General features: G+C 30.6%; 1 protein-coding gene and 1 long non-coding RNA gene across 2 annotated transcripts in view; both read left to right on the forward strand.

The window, feature by feature from the left end:
* The first annotated feature begins 2,942 nt into the window (after window positions 1-2,942).
* Window positions 2,943-4,258, forward strand: LOC129915890 (cAMP-dependent protein kinase catalytic subunit 2-like). Its single transcript, XM_055995589.1, has 4 exons — window positions 2,943-3,197; window positions 3,258-3,487; window positions 3,544-3,987; window positions 4,043-4,258. The coding sequence occupies exons 1-4, from the start codon at window positions 2,967-2,969 to the stop codon at window positions 4,254-4,256; spliced, it is 1,119 nt and encodes a 372-aa protein (XP_055851564.1). The 5' UTR covers window positions 2,943-2,966; the 3' UTR covers window positions 4,257-4,258.
* An 825-nt stretch (window positions 4,259-5,083) lies between these two features.
* Window positions 5,084-20,056, forward strand: part of LOC129914451 (uncharacterized) — a 66,254-nt gene continuing 51,281 nt past the window's right edge. The window contains exon 1 of the long non-coding RNA XR_008772185.1: window positions 5,084-5,128. This is a non-coding gene — a long non-coding RNA (uncharacterized LOC129914451). The remainder of the gene's footprint in view (window positions 5,129-20,056) is intronic.

Consider the following 20,056-nt stretch of genomic DNA (forward strand, 5'->3'; position numbering starts at 1 on the left):
TCTATCAAACATATTTTTTCGGAATGTACTCATTACATAAACTCACGAAGAGTATTTAAAATAAATAATTTTGATATTATTGGCTCAGAAAAAGCTATTGATATTGAGAACATTTTAGAATTTTTGAAATCTATTCAATTATATGAAAAAATTTAATACATGAACCAAAAAAAAAAAAAAAAAAAAAAAAAAAAAAAAAAAAAATAATAATAATAATAATCTTTAATTTCTGAATTGTTTTGTTTTTAAATTACGATTGTTTAATAATATTGAATTTGTATTAATTTGTTTATGGTTATTATTTACAGATACACTCATCCTTATTTAATAATTCATTTAGTTACATAAAAAAAAAAAAAAAAAAAAAAAAAAACAGAAATATTAAATTAAAAAATGACAAATATTATGTACCTACATATTATTACTTCTTTTTTTTGAGTTTTAAATGAAAAATAAAAATGTTTCCTTTATAAATATAATTGTAAGAATTAGCATTAAGTGAAATGTAATTACTTAAATGAATCAGGGCCTAAAAACCTTTTAGTGTTGGAGGCCAAATAAATACTCTTAATCTTAATCTAATCTTTCTCCCTAGAACAAAAGTATACAATTCTAATGGACTTTATTGTGCTGATTTTGAATCCGAACCCAAAAAAAAAAAATACATATCTCAAAATCCTGATGTGATAGAATTTTTTTGACTTCGGATTCTAACTCAGCAAATGTGCTCTGAACTTTTTTTTACGTATCTATAGTAACTCAAAACTAAAAACAAGCAGTTTTTGTATAATGACGGAAACTTCGTTTTCTCGCAATATTGCAAACAGCCTAAGCGAGTAATGCAATTTGGTTCAAACTTGGTAGTTTTTGGTGATTCCCAAAAAGGATTCACTCGTGCATAATATAAGCTCGTGTATAATTTTAGCTTTCGAAAAAAGTATCATTCATAACTGTAAGTGTTGCCATTCTTTTTTAATTATTTTTTTGATTTTAAATATTTTTTTTTAGAAAATTGGCCGAAACGGGGGAGGGGGGGGGGGGGGGGAGGAGATAGAATAGAAAAAGTGACGCAATTTTCTCCCGTTCCACTTGAAATTTTTCGCAGTGCCGCAAAAATTTCAATTCAAAATTAAAAATAAACTATTAGAGGTATAAATATCTTTTATAGTTTATTTGAAAGATAATAACCTAAAGTTAAAAACATTTGAAGGATTTTTAAAAATTTTGTCATTTAATAGGGTAAATAGGGGTAAAACAAAATTGCAAAAAATTGGATATTTTCTAAACGCGACAATGTAAAGAGCTGAATTTTTACTTGCGATATATGTAGGTACTATAGGGCAAGTTTAGGATTCGTAAAAAAAAACGAACTCGAGATAACAATTTTACGTGACATTACGATAATGGAGAATGCCAAAAAAGTGGGTCCGGCAATTCTGTCTGTTTGTGTGTCTGTCTGTGTGTATGTCTCTATCTGGAGCTGCAGCCTAAACGAGTGAAGTGATCTTCTTCAAACTTGGTATGTAGGGTGATTCCCTAGAGGGGAAATTGGAATTTTATTTTTATGACGAAAACTAACGGTACCTGCCATATAACGGAAATAGAAAAGTTAATGTTTTTCAAAAACGGCTCTAACGATATTGATTAAAATTTTTGTGTGAAGTATAACACATAAGAGCCAAGTTTTGAAATAAAAAAATACTTTTTTTACCGTTATTAACGGTACCTGTCATAGAACGGTTTTTTTAATTAATGAATAACTCGTACAAGACTTATCCGCTATCAACGAAAATTTTTATACAAAATTTTCAAAAAAACACACTTTTGGATTTTTAAAAAATATTTCAAAAATTTTTTTCGAAAAATCAATTTTTTGAAAACGGTTTGACGAAAAATCTTTAAATTTCGTTTTTATGTGTAAATTATTTATTTCTTCAAAATGGCATACCAACTTTTTTTTTTGAAAAATGTTAGAAAATTTTTATTTATAAAAAATTATTTTTTTAAAAAACGGCTACTACGATTTTCGAAAATTTTTTTCTAAAAATACCTTCTTATACAAGAAACAAAATGGCATAGGTACTTCGTTTTTTTGTAAAAGATCATTTAAAACTATATTTTATTAATTATAAAAACAGATTTTATTTTTTTACTACTTATGAAATTTCTTCAAAATATCAAATTTTAAATTTCTTGAATGAAAAGCTTTAACATTATAGTTACTTTAAGCATAAGAGCAAGTACGTGCGACCCCAGTCGTGCAATTTATTTTTTAATCGATAGATAAATTCAAGACTGACAATAGTATTGAAAAAAATTCTAAAAAATTTCAAAACTAAGCAATAAATGTTTTTCTAAAACTAAAATATGAGGTAGACCTTTGATGAAATAGTTACGAAAAAAAATGGAATTAAATTCCAAAATAGAGCACGTATACGCCACAGTGCACGTGGACGTGGAAAGTACAAGCTATGCTACCATCATTCTTCAGGCCATACTCTTTAAACATAAATAAATTGTAGTTTTGAGCTTGAAGTACCCCAGGCAATCCAGATTCACTAAAAAAATCCAATCTCCATGAAGATATGCTTGATGGATTCTGGATAGAGCCTGAGTCAATCGAACATTTTTAATGAATCCAAAATCAAAAGGGTTAGCTCGATCACAACCAAAACTCCTGAAGAATCTGTTTTTTTATAGTACTGTTTTGAAGAACCAGAAAAGGCAAAGGAAAACAAGATTTTAATCTTCTAAACTAATTCGAATATAAACTCCAAATTGGTCAATAAATCATCTTTATTGTTTTGAAGAACAAAAAGAAAATGGAAGTCTTCAACATTATCTAACCTATTCCTCACAGAGAATCTTACCGAAAAGTAAAAAAAAAAAACGGTCTTGATAACTCCCAAAATTGTATTTAATTTTTTTTAATTTAAAAAAAATATTTTATTTTATTCAAATGACACATGAAAGTTTTTACATACATATATTTTTTTCGAAATATCACGCTCTCAAAAATGCTGACAGAAACGTCTCCATCATTTATATGTGAAAAGGATAAAAGCTACGATGATTATTTGGATAACATGAAAAAAGAATTTCTTACCAAATGGGAACACAATAATCTTTCAATAATGGGTGGATTAGATGATCATGAACAAATAGCAGTTTTGGGAGTTGGTTCTTTTGGGCGAGTGGTAAGCTTTTTGTTAAGAACTTAACTCAATACTAAGGTTTCTTCTTACTTAAAATTATAGAAACTCTGTAAAGCCCCTGCTACGGGCAAGTATGTAGCCGTCAAAGTCATGCTCAAAGAGTACATTGTCAAGCATAAACAAGTTAAACATGTTCATCAAGAAAAACGTGTCTTACAGTCAATCAATTTTCCAGTCTTGATGACATTGGAATTTGCTAGAAAGGATAATGATTATATTTATTTGGCAATGCCATATATTAATGGTGGAGAACTTTTTTCATTTCATCGAAAGTAAATTTTTTAAAAATCAAAATGAAATTTTGAAACTAGTGAATTTCTTCTGACAGACTAAAAAAGTTCAATGAAAAACAAGCAAAATTCTACGGTGCTCAAGTATTTCTTGGTCTTGAGTACTTGCATACATTACAACTTCTTTATAGAGATTTAAAGCCTGAAAATATTCTTCTAGACCATAAAGGATACATTCGTATAACCGATTTTGGATTTGCCAAAAGAGTATTGGACAGAACAATGACACTTTGTGGAACTCCTGAGTATCTTGCTCCAGAAATTATTCAGGCCAAACCTTACGGATGTAGTGTAGACTGGTGGGCCTTTGGCATCCTTATTTATGAATTCGTTAGCGGAAAGTCACCATTTTCACATTATAACAAGGATCCCATGAAAATGTATGCCAAAATCTGTGATTGCGATTATAAGATGCCATCATATTTTAGTAAGGATCTTAGAGATTTGGTTGGCAATCTTCTACAAGTTGATCTTTCGAAGAGGTAAGAAAACAGAAACCTCCCATTTTCTCAGCTTTTAATGGTTTTTTTTTTTAAGGTTTGGTAACATGATGAATGGAAATAAGGACATCAAGAGGCATAATTGGTTTAAATCCATGGATTGGTGTGCTTTGTATAATCAAGAAGTTGAAGCCCCTTACATTCCTACCACAACCGATCTGGAAGATACTAGTAATTTCGACAAATATCCAAACGTCCCGATGGTCCACTCGAATTTAAATAAGTTTGAAGAATATTTCGCAGATTTTTAAGAATAATACCTAATAAATTCTTTTAAAGAAAAACTTCTAATATTAAAAATATTAAAAATATTTTTTTTTTATTTAACAAAAATTATCTTATTTTCAGCTGTTCCTTCATCATAATTAAATTCTTAAAACTTACAGTGTCATTTCGTAACTTAAATCATACCACACTGTAGCCTAAATTGCCTCTTCAAATGAAAGCTATAAACTGTTTTATGATCCTCACCGAAAAACATCACGTTTAGACGTAGTTTTTGCACTTTTACGATTGCAACATTGTTGCAAAACCAAACGCAAAAAGACCAAACTATTAATTAGCAAAAGTTTAACGAGCGAAAAAAACAAAAAAAAATTAAAGATTTATTTTTTTTTTTCTGACTAAAGATTTCGTGCGTAGATTTGACTTGAAAAACACCCATACTAATAATTACCAAAATACTTAAGGCTAAATGGAATGTAAAATTGAATTTCTTTTGCAGTTGTTGTTTTTATTAGCTTTTAAGTGAACTTCTCTACTTTTTTTTTAATGGAAGATATGGGTCAGTAAAATGGTGGCATTCAATTAAGATTTGTATTTATACCTACATTTTATTTAAAAATAATTACTATTGTTGCTATTGGTCTAAATGCATAAATGTTCATATTTATTCTGTATTAAAAAAAAAAATTACGTCACATCCTCACACACTTGCTCTTACAAGTTTCGTTTTTATCGTTTTTATTTTAAAGTTATTGTCAAATCAAAATAAAAAAAAAAAACTGAAAATCAAAACTTTCTTAAAAGATTTTGGACATGTAATCTTCGGCTCAAAAATAGGTTCTTTATAAATAATAACATCATCATTTAAAACGTGGATTAAAATTGTTGCACCACAAAGGTAAGAAGCTATCAATATTATTAAGATTTTTCTTGTTTTCTAGTTTAAAATTATTGTTTTTCTGGAAAACTGTCCTTTTTCTAGCACGAAAATAACTACAAACACAAATTTGCACAATAAACAATTTAAAATACAAACCCTTCCTTAGCAGATTGTATCAAGTGACATTTCTGGAAACTAAAAATATATCAATAGAACTGCCTTACTTTTTTGAATTAATATCTTCATTTTAAAGAAAATTCTAGGATATTATAATTTATTTATTTTTTTAGAAACCGTCATGATCATATCGACAGACCTCCCAAGAATATTCATTTAAGTAAAAAAAAAAAATCACGTCTGTAATTCACACGTGGTTGAAGTGAAAAATTAAAAATCATTTTTCTTGCAAAAAAAAATCGAAAAAATATAACTTTTTTTTTATTCCATCACTTTTTTTATATGACAACCTACAATTAATTTTATACCATCTGAAAGCTAATTGTTTCAGCTCAAAATATTTATATCGACCATGTCTTAACAACATCTAGAAAAAGCTAGAACCCAATTAGTTTTCATAAAAAAGCAAAACAATCAATCTCTTTTCTCTTCTAACGCCATTAAATCAATTTTTTAAATGACAATATATTTTATATCATTATTATTTCACCTTTTATATGACGTTTCAATCATATTTCTACCATGCCTATAAAAAAAATAAGAATTTTTTAAAGCCAACCATGTCAAAATTTCAAACTGAGATTACGGTACTTCCTCTACTGCTGGCTGGTTATCGGCAACAACTCTTCACAGGTGTTTTGAGGTATTTTTCAAGTTTTTCAATTAAAGATTATATAACTTGTAGAGTACCTACCATTATGTGTGATATATTAAATGAAAGGTAATATTATCAGCATGCGTATTAAAGTTAAATAAATTTGTTATGTGCTCTAGATCAAAAGATATAATGTGTTTAGAAAAAGAACATCTTTTCACCGTTATCTCAGAATTTTGAATATGAAATTAATTAAAATTTGCACAATTATAATTTATTCAATTACCTATCTACTGTATAAATTTCATTCATCTATCTATTAAAACAAAAAAGTTATGATCAATTGATTTTTCGTGTCGCTTTTTCGTTTCATCTTGTTTCAAATCACTACGATACTAAAGAAGTTTTCACTTCAAAATTTTTCATCTATAAATGGTCCGGTGGAATTTCTTTTAGCGAAATGTCCTATTTTGGCATACCTATGTTTTTGGGCAACATGTCCCCTAGTGAAATTAACATACCAAGGATAGGTACATGTCCCAAAATGAAATTTCCCCCTAGACAATGTCCCTTAGCGACGTTCCCTAGGGAAAATATAAGTGAAGTGACTTATCCCGCTTGTTTCCGTTTAATATTCTTTAGCCAAATCATGAACTTACTGGCATCCAAGCTATCCCATGGTTTTTGAATCATTGATGCCTACGTCTTCGCTATTCCCCACCAATCTTTAGTTGTGCGGCTGAGTCAATATTGTATTTATTCAGTTAGGTAGTTATAGCTTTTTGGGACAATCCACAAACATCGTCAAAATTTTGAGTAAAATGCAAGAAACCGCCGGATCTTATGGCGATTTTAATGTTTTTACCATATACTCAAAATTTAAGGATGTCAGGGCAAAACTGACTTCAGATTCAGATTCAGCGCGTAAAAATACATAAAGAAAAATATTGATAGGTCCGGTCAGAAATACACACCAATTTTTTTCTGGTCGGTCACCCAGCAGTTCAGTCACTTCTTGGAAAGCATTGAAATTGAAAGTATCATTCTAAAGGGTCAAAATCATGGTGGGAAATTTTGAGGTCCGAATTATTAAACAAAATCTACTTTGTTTTATGATAAAAATTCATGCTCAAATATTCTTTATAGTTATACAAATAATCCGGTTTTTTTCCATCTCAGAAATAGCAGTCCATAAAAATGGTTTGTTTTAAATTTGTAGGTAGTTTTTATTTAATAAAATTTTATTTTCCAACTACTTATGCGTTAATAGGATAATCCAAAAATAGACACAATGATGTCAGTAGTTATACTTAATTACACTGGTTTACAGCCAAAATGGACACTCAATCCCACTATTTTTTTTTTCCACCCAAAAAAGTTATTCCAGTGTTTGTTGCTTATTTGACCAGCTTAAAAATCAATTTTCGAAATTTTAATGGGACACCCTTTCATTTTGTTCTTCCTGCCTTAAATATAAATTGGGTAAAATTTGGTCCAGTTTAAACACGTTCTAGGGGTCGCTACCACAATTCAAAGTTTTGAAAAATACACCAAATTTTGTTTTTTTTTCTCAGAAAATTTTAAAATTTGTATCTAATCAGAATTAAGTACTTTTTATTAAATCTTTAACTATTTTGAAAGAAATTTTGATAAAAATGCAGCGAAATAAAAATGAAGTTTAATTTTGAATATTTTTGAATTTGAAATTTTGTTTTGTGTCATTTTGTAAAATAGCTAACTGAGTGATCTTTCTTAATTGAAAAATTCAATGATTTTATCTGATTGTTTATGAGCCTAATATCTTTATTCGACAGACAGTTAACTGACTGTTTATTAGAAGATTGAAAAATCGGGTCTTAAGCGTACTTTGTATTGTAACAAAAAAAAATTTGTTGAAATTGATCTTTTTATTTTTACTTAAATCTTTAGTGAATGGTAGCGACCCCTTAATTTTAATATTAAAATCGGAAAAAAATACCATATACTATGCTTATATGGTAGAACATAATGCCTATTAAAAAATCGAAAAAAAGATTTTTTCGACCCGAAAACTAAATATGCTGAAAAAAAACGACAAAAAACAAAAAACTTTGAAAAATCATATCTCGAAAACCTATCCAAAAATATTTTTTTATATAAGATTTTCGAGTTTCCTGGGCTCAAATCTATACGAAAAGTATAACGGCACTTGGTATCCAAACTAGTGTAAACTAGTGTTATTTATTATTTCTGATAGTGGAGTAACTAAAGCTAAAAAATTGGCAATATTAGGGAACCCGGCCGAACAGCTTAGATTTTGATGATCTTTTTTCGGTAATTAAAAATACGTTAAGATCTATAGATTAAAAATTGCCGGTGTTGCCGTTTTGATTTTTAAATTTAATTGAAGATTTTTGTGAACAAACAAATTTTTTTTTCAAAATTTTTTCTTAAATTTCATAAATTAATTGATGCTTAAAGATTGTCTAGGAAATTCAAGGAAAAAATATATGGGAGTGAGCGACAATCTTCAAGCGATAGATGCAATTTTCTTATTAATTGACTTCAAACACAAAAAAAAAAATATTTGAACACAACGGCAACACCTACAATATTTAAATATAAATACATTTTTAAAAAGCTAGAAACCTAGTCACATTTGGAAAATTAAAATTAAGTTAATTGAATGAACGGCTTTTAAAAGAATGGTAGGTAATTGAACTCAGTTTAAAAAAAAAAAAAATTATTGACAAAATTTTAACATGTCGTTTTTAAAACTTTTTCGTAATTATAAAACTTTTATTATGATTTGAAATTATAAAAAGAAATGGCAATATGTATTACAGTTAATGAAAAAAATTAAAAAGGATTTCATTTTCGATGAACTTTTTTTTTTTAAATTTAAGTTATTTTTGTTTTAAAGATCAACATTTATATATAAAGTTATTTTTTATTTATTCCATAGCCCTTATTGTTGAAAGTTAAATAGCAAAAGTTTAAAGTTCTTATTTGCCAAAATCTTTGAGAAAATCAATGCAAAAATTCAGTTTTTATCAAAAAAATCCATTGAAATTGAAGTAATTTAAATTTTTTTTTTTTCAAAGTGTGGTATATATTACCTTTTCTGCTTCGGAATTCAACTGATAATTATATTTATGGCCAAAAATTTTTTTCATATTTTATTAAAAAAGTTTGGAAAAAAGTCATTTTAAATTTTTTTTAATAACATTTTTTTTTTTAATTCTTAGTTTGAGGACCATTTTTTCAAAAACTCTTAATTAAATTTAGTGGATTTAAATTTAGGAGATAAGAATGAGCTTCTGGCTTTTTAAAAATGTATTTTAAAATATTGTAGGTGTTGCCGTTGTTTTCAAAATATTTTTTTTTGTGTTTGAAGTCAGATTGCGAGAAAATTGCATTTATCGCTTAAACGATTGAAGATTGTCCCTAACTCCCTTTTATTTGTTTCCTTAAATTACCTAGAGAATCTTTTGCTATCATTTGTTTTATGAAATTTAAGCAAAAAAAATGGTTTTGTTAAAAAAAAATTTAATTTTAATTTTAAAAAGCAATACGGCAACATCGGCAGTTTTTAATCTATAATTACCTACGTTTGAAAAAAAAATCGTCAAAATCAGAGCTGTTCGGCCGGTTTCCCTAATAATTTGCTTTTGTTACTCTACTATGAAGTGTTCTCTGAAATGATGTTTCGACAATAATAAATTTTTGTTTTTTATAGGTATACATATATTTATATTAAAATTTTATATTTTGGCGATATTATGATCAACAATCTTAGTCACTTTAATATAATCTCAAAAATATTTCATTTTACACAGCGAGATAAAAACAAGCGTTCCCGGAATGACAGTTATTTAAGGTACGCTACTCATAAATTAAACTCACTTATTCCATAAATCTGGATTTGCTGGGAAAGAAATACCTACAGAGTTTTCCATCACACACACCAGATGTGATAGATCTTATATTCTTCGAAAACTTATTTTAAATCCAATTTAGAAACAAAAAAATTTATATAATTAATTTACTACTTCGTGGTTCGGAAATGTTCGAAAAAAAAAATACCAAAGTGATAAATTTAACATTTTCACTCAATCCATCTTATAAATCGGCAATTTGACCTGAAATGCAAACTTTCTCACCTTTTTGATAAATTTTTGTTCTTTCTATGTTTTTGTCACCCTTCAAGTACCACCATTACCATTGATAACTTCGACACGTGTCTTATAATTCATATCCGCTGCATGCTCTTTTGTTGGCACAATGTCCTCCTTTTTTTTTTTTTTTTTGTTCTCCTAAGTCCTGACTCCTGCTGCTTGTGCTGCTGATGATATTATGATTCCTGAATCCTCTGGCGTGTGTTTACTAAGAAAGAATTAAAATTTATGGAAATAGGAAATTGGATGAGCTGAATGTCTCATTCTGGCAAATAGATAATTTTTTTTTTATTCTTCAATGATTTTATATATTATTTGTCCTTATATACACAAACACACTCCATATCCCAATATGCGAACTAGAAAGGGAATTATTCTTTCAAGGTAAATTAAATTATGAGGGAAAAAAATAATAGTGTGCTGTCGCTGTGTGTGTGCTCTGCTGGCTGTGAAAATTAATATTAATTCCTTTTCTTTTTTCTGACAGAAAAGATGAAGGTACGGGTACCTCAAGGATATGCTTTGTTTTTTTCTAATTCAAGAAACCCAATTCGAAGCATGTGATGCGCTCTGGCTGCCTTGAGTGGTGTTCTTTAATGTCCTTGAGGCACAGGATGCAGCAGTCCATTTATACAAACATTTACACACAAACGAGTATAGTATGTATTTTGAAAGTGGGCTTCTTCGACTTTGAGTTATTTTTGCTCAAATCGAAAAAAAAAAATAGTACGAGTATGTTTACGTACGTGCGGTCATTTGTAATGATTTAGCCCCGACATGAGGGATGTTCGTCTTCTGTATAAAAATCCTTCAATCATTAAAAATGACTAATGATGTCAGACTGATGCGTTGACTTGTCGTTCAATTTCGAACGATCCTCCTCCGCGATTCCAAAGGAAACAAAATTTAACAAGAGGCTGCGCCTAGCTTATAACATAGCCTGGGACTGCTACTGCTACTGTATGGGGGATTGATTTCTAATTTTGAAAGATGAAAAATCGATTGGGACTGTGTCAACAGCGTTTGGTAGAGATGATGGTGAAAGCGGAAGGCTGGAATGGAAAATGATGGCAACATGGATATAATTTTTTTTTTCTAAGATTCAAATTAATTTTTCAGACAGATGATTTATTATAGAAAAAAATTCAAACCATTAGGTGGGTTATTTTTATGACTTTTGTATTTTCTGTTTGTCGTCGTGTTATTATGATGATGATGGCTTATGAGCAACATGTTGATTTTTATGAATTTGATCTAATTTTAATGATGATCTCAGAACTATTTCTAATTTTGAATTTTTGACATACTTGAACTAATTTTCCGAGTTCCGGTCTGTGTTGTATTAAGTCTATTTGGGACAAGTTGTTAATTCCAAATTTTGTTTGAATATCGTCCACTTAAAGGTAACATACCCAATTTCAATGATGTCAAATATTGTCAATGTAATACTATCATCAAACAAGTCCCTAGAGAAGAGTGAATCCTTTTTTTTGTGGTTTATCGATTGTTTTTAGGTTTATATTTTTTTTTCTTGTCTTTTCTATACCTTTCTTTGTGGACATTATTTTTGAGTGCCTAAGTTACAAAAAATAAAAAAAAGAATGAAACAAATTGAATTTTCAACCCTTAAATGAAAGGATTTTTAGTCGTTGAATCAAAGGCGGATCAAAAGGTAAACTGGGTTGAGTCCCAAGAGATAGATGAAAAAGAATACCTCTGTAGTAATAGTGTCTAGAAGTAATTTATAGTACTGGTTGATAGTTCAACCCCTTAACCAATTGGACATTGAATAAGTGACGTCATTTATTACCATAAGCAGTTTTTACACATGTGAATTATTGACTATGAAATGCGGTGCAGAAATAACTTTTAATGGTTCTAGATGATAAAGTGTGGTTTTTACAGGTTTTTTGTAAGACTTTGTATAAAAAAATGTGCAGAAATCAGTTGAAATCGGAGAATGTTACAAGGATTTATTATACAAGCAATATATGATCTCTATAGGAGTAGAGTATGTATGTGTTTTTATTTAATCCAAAGGGGTTGTTCTAAGAAACCCTTTGAACTTATTAAAAAATCTACATAGCATTGCAAATGAAACATCAGATTCATTGCTGGAAATCCCAAATGATTTTAAGAATTTTCTGATGCACTGATTTGTCAGCAATCATGAACATAAGAACCAATTTTATTTTATGAATTATATTAAAAATCCTCATAAAAGTAAGTTGAGAATAGGTTCATGTATGAATATTAACCTTCCGAAGGCAAGGCTTTTTTTCTACGTGAATAACATCATCATTGTACATAATTATTATTTTGTTGATGAAATAAAAAATAAAAACTTTCAACAACATTTAGACAAATTAACTAACTGACTTCAATATAATTCAGTTCTAGACCTTTCGATAGAAAATTACAAAAACAGAACCAAAAGAATATACCCTTTCTCAAGAGGTAAGGTGATGGGTAACCCCACTTGCCTTCGGAAGGTTAAGTGCGATTTAAAATCAGGGGGGCCATTCCGTAATTTTGAAAACGATAAATCGAATCGATGATAATCGTTTTACAGTTTGAGAATCTTCAAAGCTATTTTAAGTGAATTCTGATTCAATATTTCCTAAAATAGTTTATATAAATAAAAGTTTTCGTATCCTTAGAAGTCGTGTTAGTCTAGGTGATTTAGTAGTTACCTCTTACTCGGGTGTCCGAGGTTCGATTCGTGAAATTGAAATTGTTTTTTTTTTCTTTATTTTCTCAATAATCGTCAATAACTAAACGATAGCTAAATAGGTCTCGTTTTTGGAGAATTTATTCGTTTTTGGGTGCAATATTTGATTTTATAAAAGTGTTTAGGAATTTATTCTAATCTGCGATTAAATTGCAAACTCCACAAACAAACAAAAAAATAATGATTAATTTCTACAAATAACCATAATATTAGAGTAAATTATTTTAATGTGTATCGAAACACTATTCGTTTTATAGGCGGAATGTATGTTGAACGGTGGCCGTTGTTTAAATAAATAGTTTCTAAAACGACACTTCTTTGGATAGGCGAAAGTTTTGAAAAAATCTGTGAGAATTATTATCAAAATGGTCATGTACACTTAATATGCGTTGGAAGAGACAAAGGATTTGATTTGTCTCTAAGTTGCCTTCTTATTCGTATCGTACCTATACAAAATTTTCATTTTCCAAAATGAGTGCGTTTAAACGTCAAAAAAATTTTGCTATTGCTGAACCAATATGAATTTTTTTAATGTCCCAAAAGTCAAAACTTACAAATTCTTATACATTGAATACAATTTTGGAAAATGCGTAAGGTGTTTTGTTACACATATTAAAATAATTTACTCTAACATTATGGTTATTTCTAGAAATTAATCATTAATATTTTTTTTTGTGGAGTTTGCAAATTAATCGGTGATTGGAATAAATTAATAAACACTTTTAAAAAATCAAATATTGCATCCAAAAACGAATAAATTCTCCAAAAACAAGAGCTATTTAGCTATCGTTTATTTATTGACGATTATTGACGATTACGATTATTGAGAAAATAAAAAAAAACACAATTCCAATTTCGGGAATCGATCCTCGGACACCCGGGTAAGAGGCAACTAAACTACTCAAAACAAAATAGGGCCTACTTGGTTTTTTGTGCCTCATCTGAAAAATATTAGTGTTTATATTTTTTTTTTTTGGTAATTATGTTAAAGCGTCGTATTAAATAATAATGTACACATTTTTAACACTGAAAAAAATTCTTTAATCAAATTACACAGAAAAAACATTTTATAGGTAAAATTACAAAAAAATAAAGAAACAGAAAAATTTACATTTCATTATTTGTTGTTATGATTTAGTGTTGATTTCTTTTGCTTAGTAGCGAGTAGGGCCTCCTCTACTCCGTATGCACTGTATAAGCCTATCTGGTACGCTCTCGATAAGATGCTTCACGTTTTGTTCGGGTATGCGCTCCCAACAGGCTTTTAACGCGTTTATGAGCTCCTGTTTAGTGTTGACGCTGCTGTGGTTTTCTTTGAGGCTTCTTTTTAACTGGTCCCATAAATGCTCAATGGGATTGAGATCTGGGCTTTTTGCTGGCCACGGCAAAAGTGAAATATTGGCGTCAGAAAGAGCTGCTTGGGTGATACGGGCCGTATGTGGGCGAGCATTGTCTTGCATAAGAACAAACCCGTCGCCAACTCTTTGTGAAAATGGGATCACAGCAGGTCGTATTACCATCTCAATGTAACTGGCGGCGGTAACGGTGCCCTCATCCAAAATTATCAGCTCTGTTCTGCCTAGCAAACTTATTCCAGCCCATACCATAACACTGGGCCCTCCAAATCGGTCACTTCCGTGAATACACGGTTCGCTAAAACGTTCACCTGGGCTTCTCCATACGCGTACTCGTTTATCATCATTAAAAAACTTGATCTTGCATTCGTCTGTAAAGAGTACAGACCTCCAGTTGTCCATGGTCCAATTTGAATGCTCACGGGCGTACCTTAATCGCACTGCCCGATGGGCCGGTGTAAGTTTCGCCCGAATTGCACGCACTCTGGATCGTTGATTATCTTCATGGAGTCGATTTCGAATGGTTTGATCACTGACTTGAGTACCAGTTGACTGCCGCAGTTGAGTTTGTAAGGTCCGGGCGGTTACAGTACGCTCTCGCCGTGCAGTTATTCGAATGTACCGGTCTTCTTGATGAGTTGTGGCTCGAATTCTTCCTGCTCCAGGTCTCCTTGCTACACTCCCGGTTTCCTGGAAGCGTTCCCACACATTTCGGATAGCACGCCGCGAGACACCGATACGACTTGCAACAGCCCTTTGGGACACTCCTTGCTCCAGCATATTTACCGCTCTAATTGCGTTTTCAGTATCCAAATGACGTCTAGAAACGGGCATGATAATCACGTTTAATCACAAAAAATAAGAAACAACAATTAAACAAAGCAACACTTTGCAACAACGCTGGAATCGGACTGAGAAAAGAAATGCAATAAATTTTTGCATTGATTGTTTTTTCCGAGCGTTGGGCTTTTTTTGCCTATTCACTTGGAGGTAACGGTAAAATTATTGTTCAAAGCATTGATATGGATTCATACACATGCAAACTCTACAAAAAAATGCTTCGCTTCGATAATGTTCACCAAATAAGTATTTTTTAGGCAAAATACAAGATGAATCTTGGGTGGGCCCTATTTTGTTTTGAGTAGTTTACTAAATCACCTAGACTAACACGACTTCTAAGGATACGAAAACTTTTATTTATATAAACTATTTAGGAAATATTGAATCAGAATTCACTTAAAATAGCTTTGAAGATTCTCAAACTGTAAAACGATTATCATCGATTCGATTATCGTTTTCAAAATTACGGAATGACCCACCAGCTTTTTTTTTTAAGCCTGAATTTCAAAAGCGAGATACTTATTAGGATGGAGTGATTTTATTTTCGAATTGGCATAGTAATAAAAAGTTGTGCTGTTTATATATACTTAAAATTTTTGGACTTTTTGACCTTTAAGAAAAATTAAGTTCAATATAAATTTTCTTTTAAATTCATATTTAACTGAGTTTGAATCATCTAAAAAAATATGTTTCACTTCACTTTTAATTGAGATTTCAATCAAAAATCTTAACAAAGGTGCGGTTAGTCGAAAATCTAGAATTCTTAAATTTCGATGTTCATACTTTTCGTAATAGACCGAGAGCCGACAGCATATTTTGGCAGTTTTGATATAACCGAAATTTGAGTGTGCACATATCTAGATATGCACCACAGTATGTCAACGGAACAAGTCTGGCAGTGATCTTTTTCAGCTTTCCCTTGCCAGACGCATCCAAAGTGCAGCAAAAAATCAATTTTTGGCGTTTTGGTATAACCGAATAAATGATACACCAAAAAATCATAAAAAATCCCCTGATTTCGAATCTGTGGGTACCGCAAGTTTCTTTTTCAGCTTTCCCCCCGCCAGACCGCTTTAAAGCATTTTTAAGTGCATTTTTCTAATAAAAACCTTGATTACTTATTTTCTGTTAGGTATAACCGTATGATGGTAACAAATTAATATTCTATGTCTATTCCAGGTCTAGAAAATATAATTTTTAGCCAGATATTTTTCAGCCTTCCCTCTGCCAGACGCATCCAAAGTGCAGTAAAAAATCAACTTTTGGCGTTTTACTAGGTACCCCAATAAATGATACACCAAAAAATCATAAAAAATCCCCTGTTTTTAAAAATGTGGGTACCAGAAGTTTTTTTTTAGCTTTCGCCCCGCCAGACCGCTTTGAAGCATTTTGAAATGCATTTTTCTAATTAAAAACCTAATAGCTTATTTTCTGTTGGGTATAACCGTATGATGGTAACAAATTAAAATTCTATGTCTATTCCTGGTTTAGAAAATATAAGTTTAAGCCAGATATTTTTCAGCCTTCCCTCTGCCAGACGCCCTTAAAGGTTTCCCAAATAGGTTTTTCCATAGAAAAAACACCTAGTTTCTGTTTTTTTCTTATAAAATTGAAATAATATTTTTTTGTTTAGAGTAACCATATGATGGCCAAATATTAACTTTCTCTGCCTTTTACTGATTTAGAAAATGTAAGTTTAAGCCAGTTTTGTTTCAGCCTACCCTCTGCCAGACGCCCGAAAAGGTATTTCAATAGTACGGGAAAGTTAGATTTTGCTATATGGGGCATGAGGGTCTGGGAAAAAATCCGAAATGCATTTTGACTTTAGGGATTAAAAGAGCACAAACCCAGGGATCGAAAGAGTCTAAAACCACATTTTGTACAACCGCACCAAGAATCATATTTTGTTTGTCCCTATACAAAAAATTGCAATTTTTTGAAGTTTTTTGCCTACAGATCGAAAACGGTCTGTCAAATCGAAAAACCAATATTGTAACAAATGAAGGTAATTAAAAGATCTACAACTTTTACAACGAACAAATTTTTTAAAAAACGCTCAAGTAAAAGAGATATGACAAAAATAAGAAAATCACTTTTTGACGTGTTTAAAAAAAAAAACACCCTAACTTTTAAACCAAAGGGATAATCGAAAAATGTTACTTAACATATATTGTAGAAAATTAAATTATTTCAAGTTTGTCATACATTGTTTTTTTTTTTGTAGGTTCAAAAATACGCGAGTTATGTGAAAAACTAAAATTTGTATTAAAAAAAATGGCGGCCAAATGACTCTAAGTGCGATTGAACAAAATTTGGTTTACGACTCGTGTCTTTATGCCTTTCGAGCCCTGAAGTCAAAATGCATTTCGGATTTTTTCCCAGACCCTCATGCCCCATATAGCAAAATCTAACTTTCCCGTACTATTGAAATACCTTTTCGGGCGTCTGGCAGAGGGTAGGCTGAAACAAAACTGGCTTAAACTTACATTTTCTAAATCAGTAAAAGGCAGAGAAAGTTAATATTTGGCCATCATATGGTTACTCTAAACAAAAAAATATTATTTCAATTTTATAAGAAAAAAACAGAAACTAGGTGTTTTTTCTATGGAAAAACCTATTTGGGAAACCTTTAAGGGCGTCTGGCAGAGGGAAGGCTGAAAAATATCTGGCTAAAAATTATATTTTCTAGACCTGGAATAGACATAGAATATTAATTTGTTACCATCATACGGTTATACCTAACAGAAAATAAGTAATCAAGGTTTTTATTAGAAAAATGCACTTAAAAATGCTTTAAAGCGGTCTGGCGGGGGGAAAGCTGAAAAAGAAACTTGCGGTACCCACAGATTCGAAATCAGGGGATTTTTTATGATTTTTTGGTGTATCATTTATTCGGTTATACCAAAACGCCAAAAATTGATTTTTTGCTGCACTTTGGATGCGTCTGGCAAGGGAAAGCTGAAAAAGATCACTGCCAGACTTGTTCCGTTGACATACTGTGGTGCATATCTAGATATGTGCACACTCGAATTTCGGTTATATCAAAACTGCCAAAATATGCTGCCGGCTCTTAGACTATAAGTCAAGTAACTTATTTTTTTGATATTCATTTTGAACTTTATTTTTCCCCAGTTAATTTAAAGGTCAAAAAGTACTCTTTTAAAGCATTCAGAGGGCTTGGGGCTCATCAAAATGAAATTATTTAAAAATTTTAACTATACAGTTTTGTTTGTTTATAAACAGCGCAACTTTTTATTACTATGCCAATCCGAAAATAAAAAAACAAAAATAAAATCGCTCTACCCTAATACTTATTTTAGTAAGCAAGTTGAACCTTCAGATTCCAACGTAAGACTAGATGTGGATGTCACTCACTTGTCAACGTGTTGCCTTCGCTAATTTTTAGACTTTTCATGTTTTATATCCAGACAGATATTGTGTATACGTAACAAGCAGCTGCCTTAAGCTTTGTTCCCAATTCAGTACCACATGGCCTGAGGCGAGGTTATCTAGCAGAATAATTTACTTCATCATGGCCTATTTCACGGTGAAACACTCAAAATATACGCGGGCGGAGACCTATCAGGTTTTGTAGAGCTAGTCGCACTGAATAGGAAACGGTATTTGAAAATCCTCTAACACCCCCAAAATCTAGAGTTACGGGCAAAAAACGGTTGAAAAAGATCTAGCTTCGACAATTTTTTACCCATTTTTTTACAGTTTCTGATAGAAGATAAATATACCTTTTCAACAATGTATAAAATGTTAAACCACTTAGAATTTATAAGCTGTCAAAGTTCAAAAATTCCATTTTTTTCGTCATTTGCCCAACTTCGGCATCAATTTAAAGTATATGTTTTCAAAACAACATGCTATTTAAAAAATATATTCTAAAACTATATCTTTTTCTCAATCAATCGAGGTATTTTTTATGAAAATCACTTCAAAATTGGCTTAGAAAAAAAAACACAAAAAACACCCTGAAAAAAATTTGTATAGTGTGACTCTGGTTTATTATTTTGAAAACTTGCCGTGTTATTGCAGTTTTCAAAAATGTACAAAACTTTCCAAAGTTGAAATTAGAACGAAAGATATTACAGTTTGAATGCAAAAAAACAGAGATTTTCAGAGCAAAATAACAAACAAAAATCGAGGCTTTTATTCAAAAAGAAATAAACAAACAACAGTCCAGAAAATGTGTTTATTTTTCTCTGAAAATCCCTGTTTTATTGCTTTAAAATTGTAATATCTTTAGTTCTAAATTCAACTTTGAAAAGTTTTGTACATTTTTGAAAACTGCAATAACACGGCAAGTTTTTAAAATAATAAACCAGAGTCACACTTTACAAATTTTTTTCAGGTTGTTGCTCTGAAATAAAAGTAAGAAATTGAGTTTTTATAAAATAAGGAACTGTTAATTAATTTGCAGCAAAATGGCGTATGGAATAAAAAAAATTTTGATTATAATTAATTATTTCTTATTATTAGGCAATGTTTTAGTGAAAGAATTGTAAAAAACAAAAATCAATTATGAGCGGAGGAAGCAAAATACTGTTGCGAAGTCAGGATTTTTTGAAATTTCACAAAAACTGCATTTAATCAAAAACCTTAAGGATTTGGGATGAACAAGTTACCAAATTCTGAGAGCCCTCAAGTTGGCCTATCAGCATATTTCTTTTGATCCATTACTTTTGGGACACCCTGTATATCGAGGGCCACGGTAGTGCCCAGCCAAGTTCTCTAGTAACTTTGGCACTACACCCTTATTTACAGGAAAAAACTCAGGTCATTTTCGACCCTTATCAAACTTCCAAACCAAAGATGCCAGAATCTTCAAACTCGCTTCATTTGATCTGCTCAAAACCAAAAAAATTACACAAAATATCAACTACTTACGAATTACGATGAGTAGTTGAATTGAAAACCATAACTAACTCAATTACTCATTGACAGATCATCGAAATTATGGAGAACTTCCCGCTATCGTAGAAACTTGTAATTTGGCACGGTGCACAGTGGGCCCATATGGCCCTAGGCGTCTCAAAAATCTGTAACTTTGTTGTCTTTTGTGATAATTGCTTCAAATTTGGA

This window comes from Episyrphus balteatus, chromosome 3 (assembly GCF_945859705.1).
Source record: "Episyrphus balteatus chromosome 3, idEpiBalt1.1, whole genome shotgun sequence".
Taxonomy (NCBI): Eukaryota; Metazoa; Arthropoda; class Insecta; order Diptera; family Syrphidae; genus Episyrphus; species Episyrphus balteatus.

What these genes read in the sequence shown, in the direction of transcription:
- LOC129915890 (XM_055995589.1), top strand. Translation starts at nt 2,967, where the DNA reads ATGAAAGTTTTTACATACATATATTTTTTTCGAAATATCACGCTCTCA. An exon ending in TTGGTTCTTTTGGGCGAGTG is followed by an intron (nt 3,198 to 3,257) that starts GTAAGCTTTTTG and finishes TTAAAATTATAG; the next exon opens with AAACTCTGTAAAGCCCCTGC. An exon ending in CAAGTTGATCTTTCGAAGAG is followed by an intron (nt 3,988 to 4,042) that starts GTAAGAAAACAG and finishes TTTTTTTTTAAG; the next exon opens with GTTTGGTAACATGATGAATG.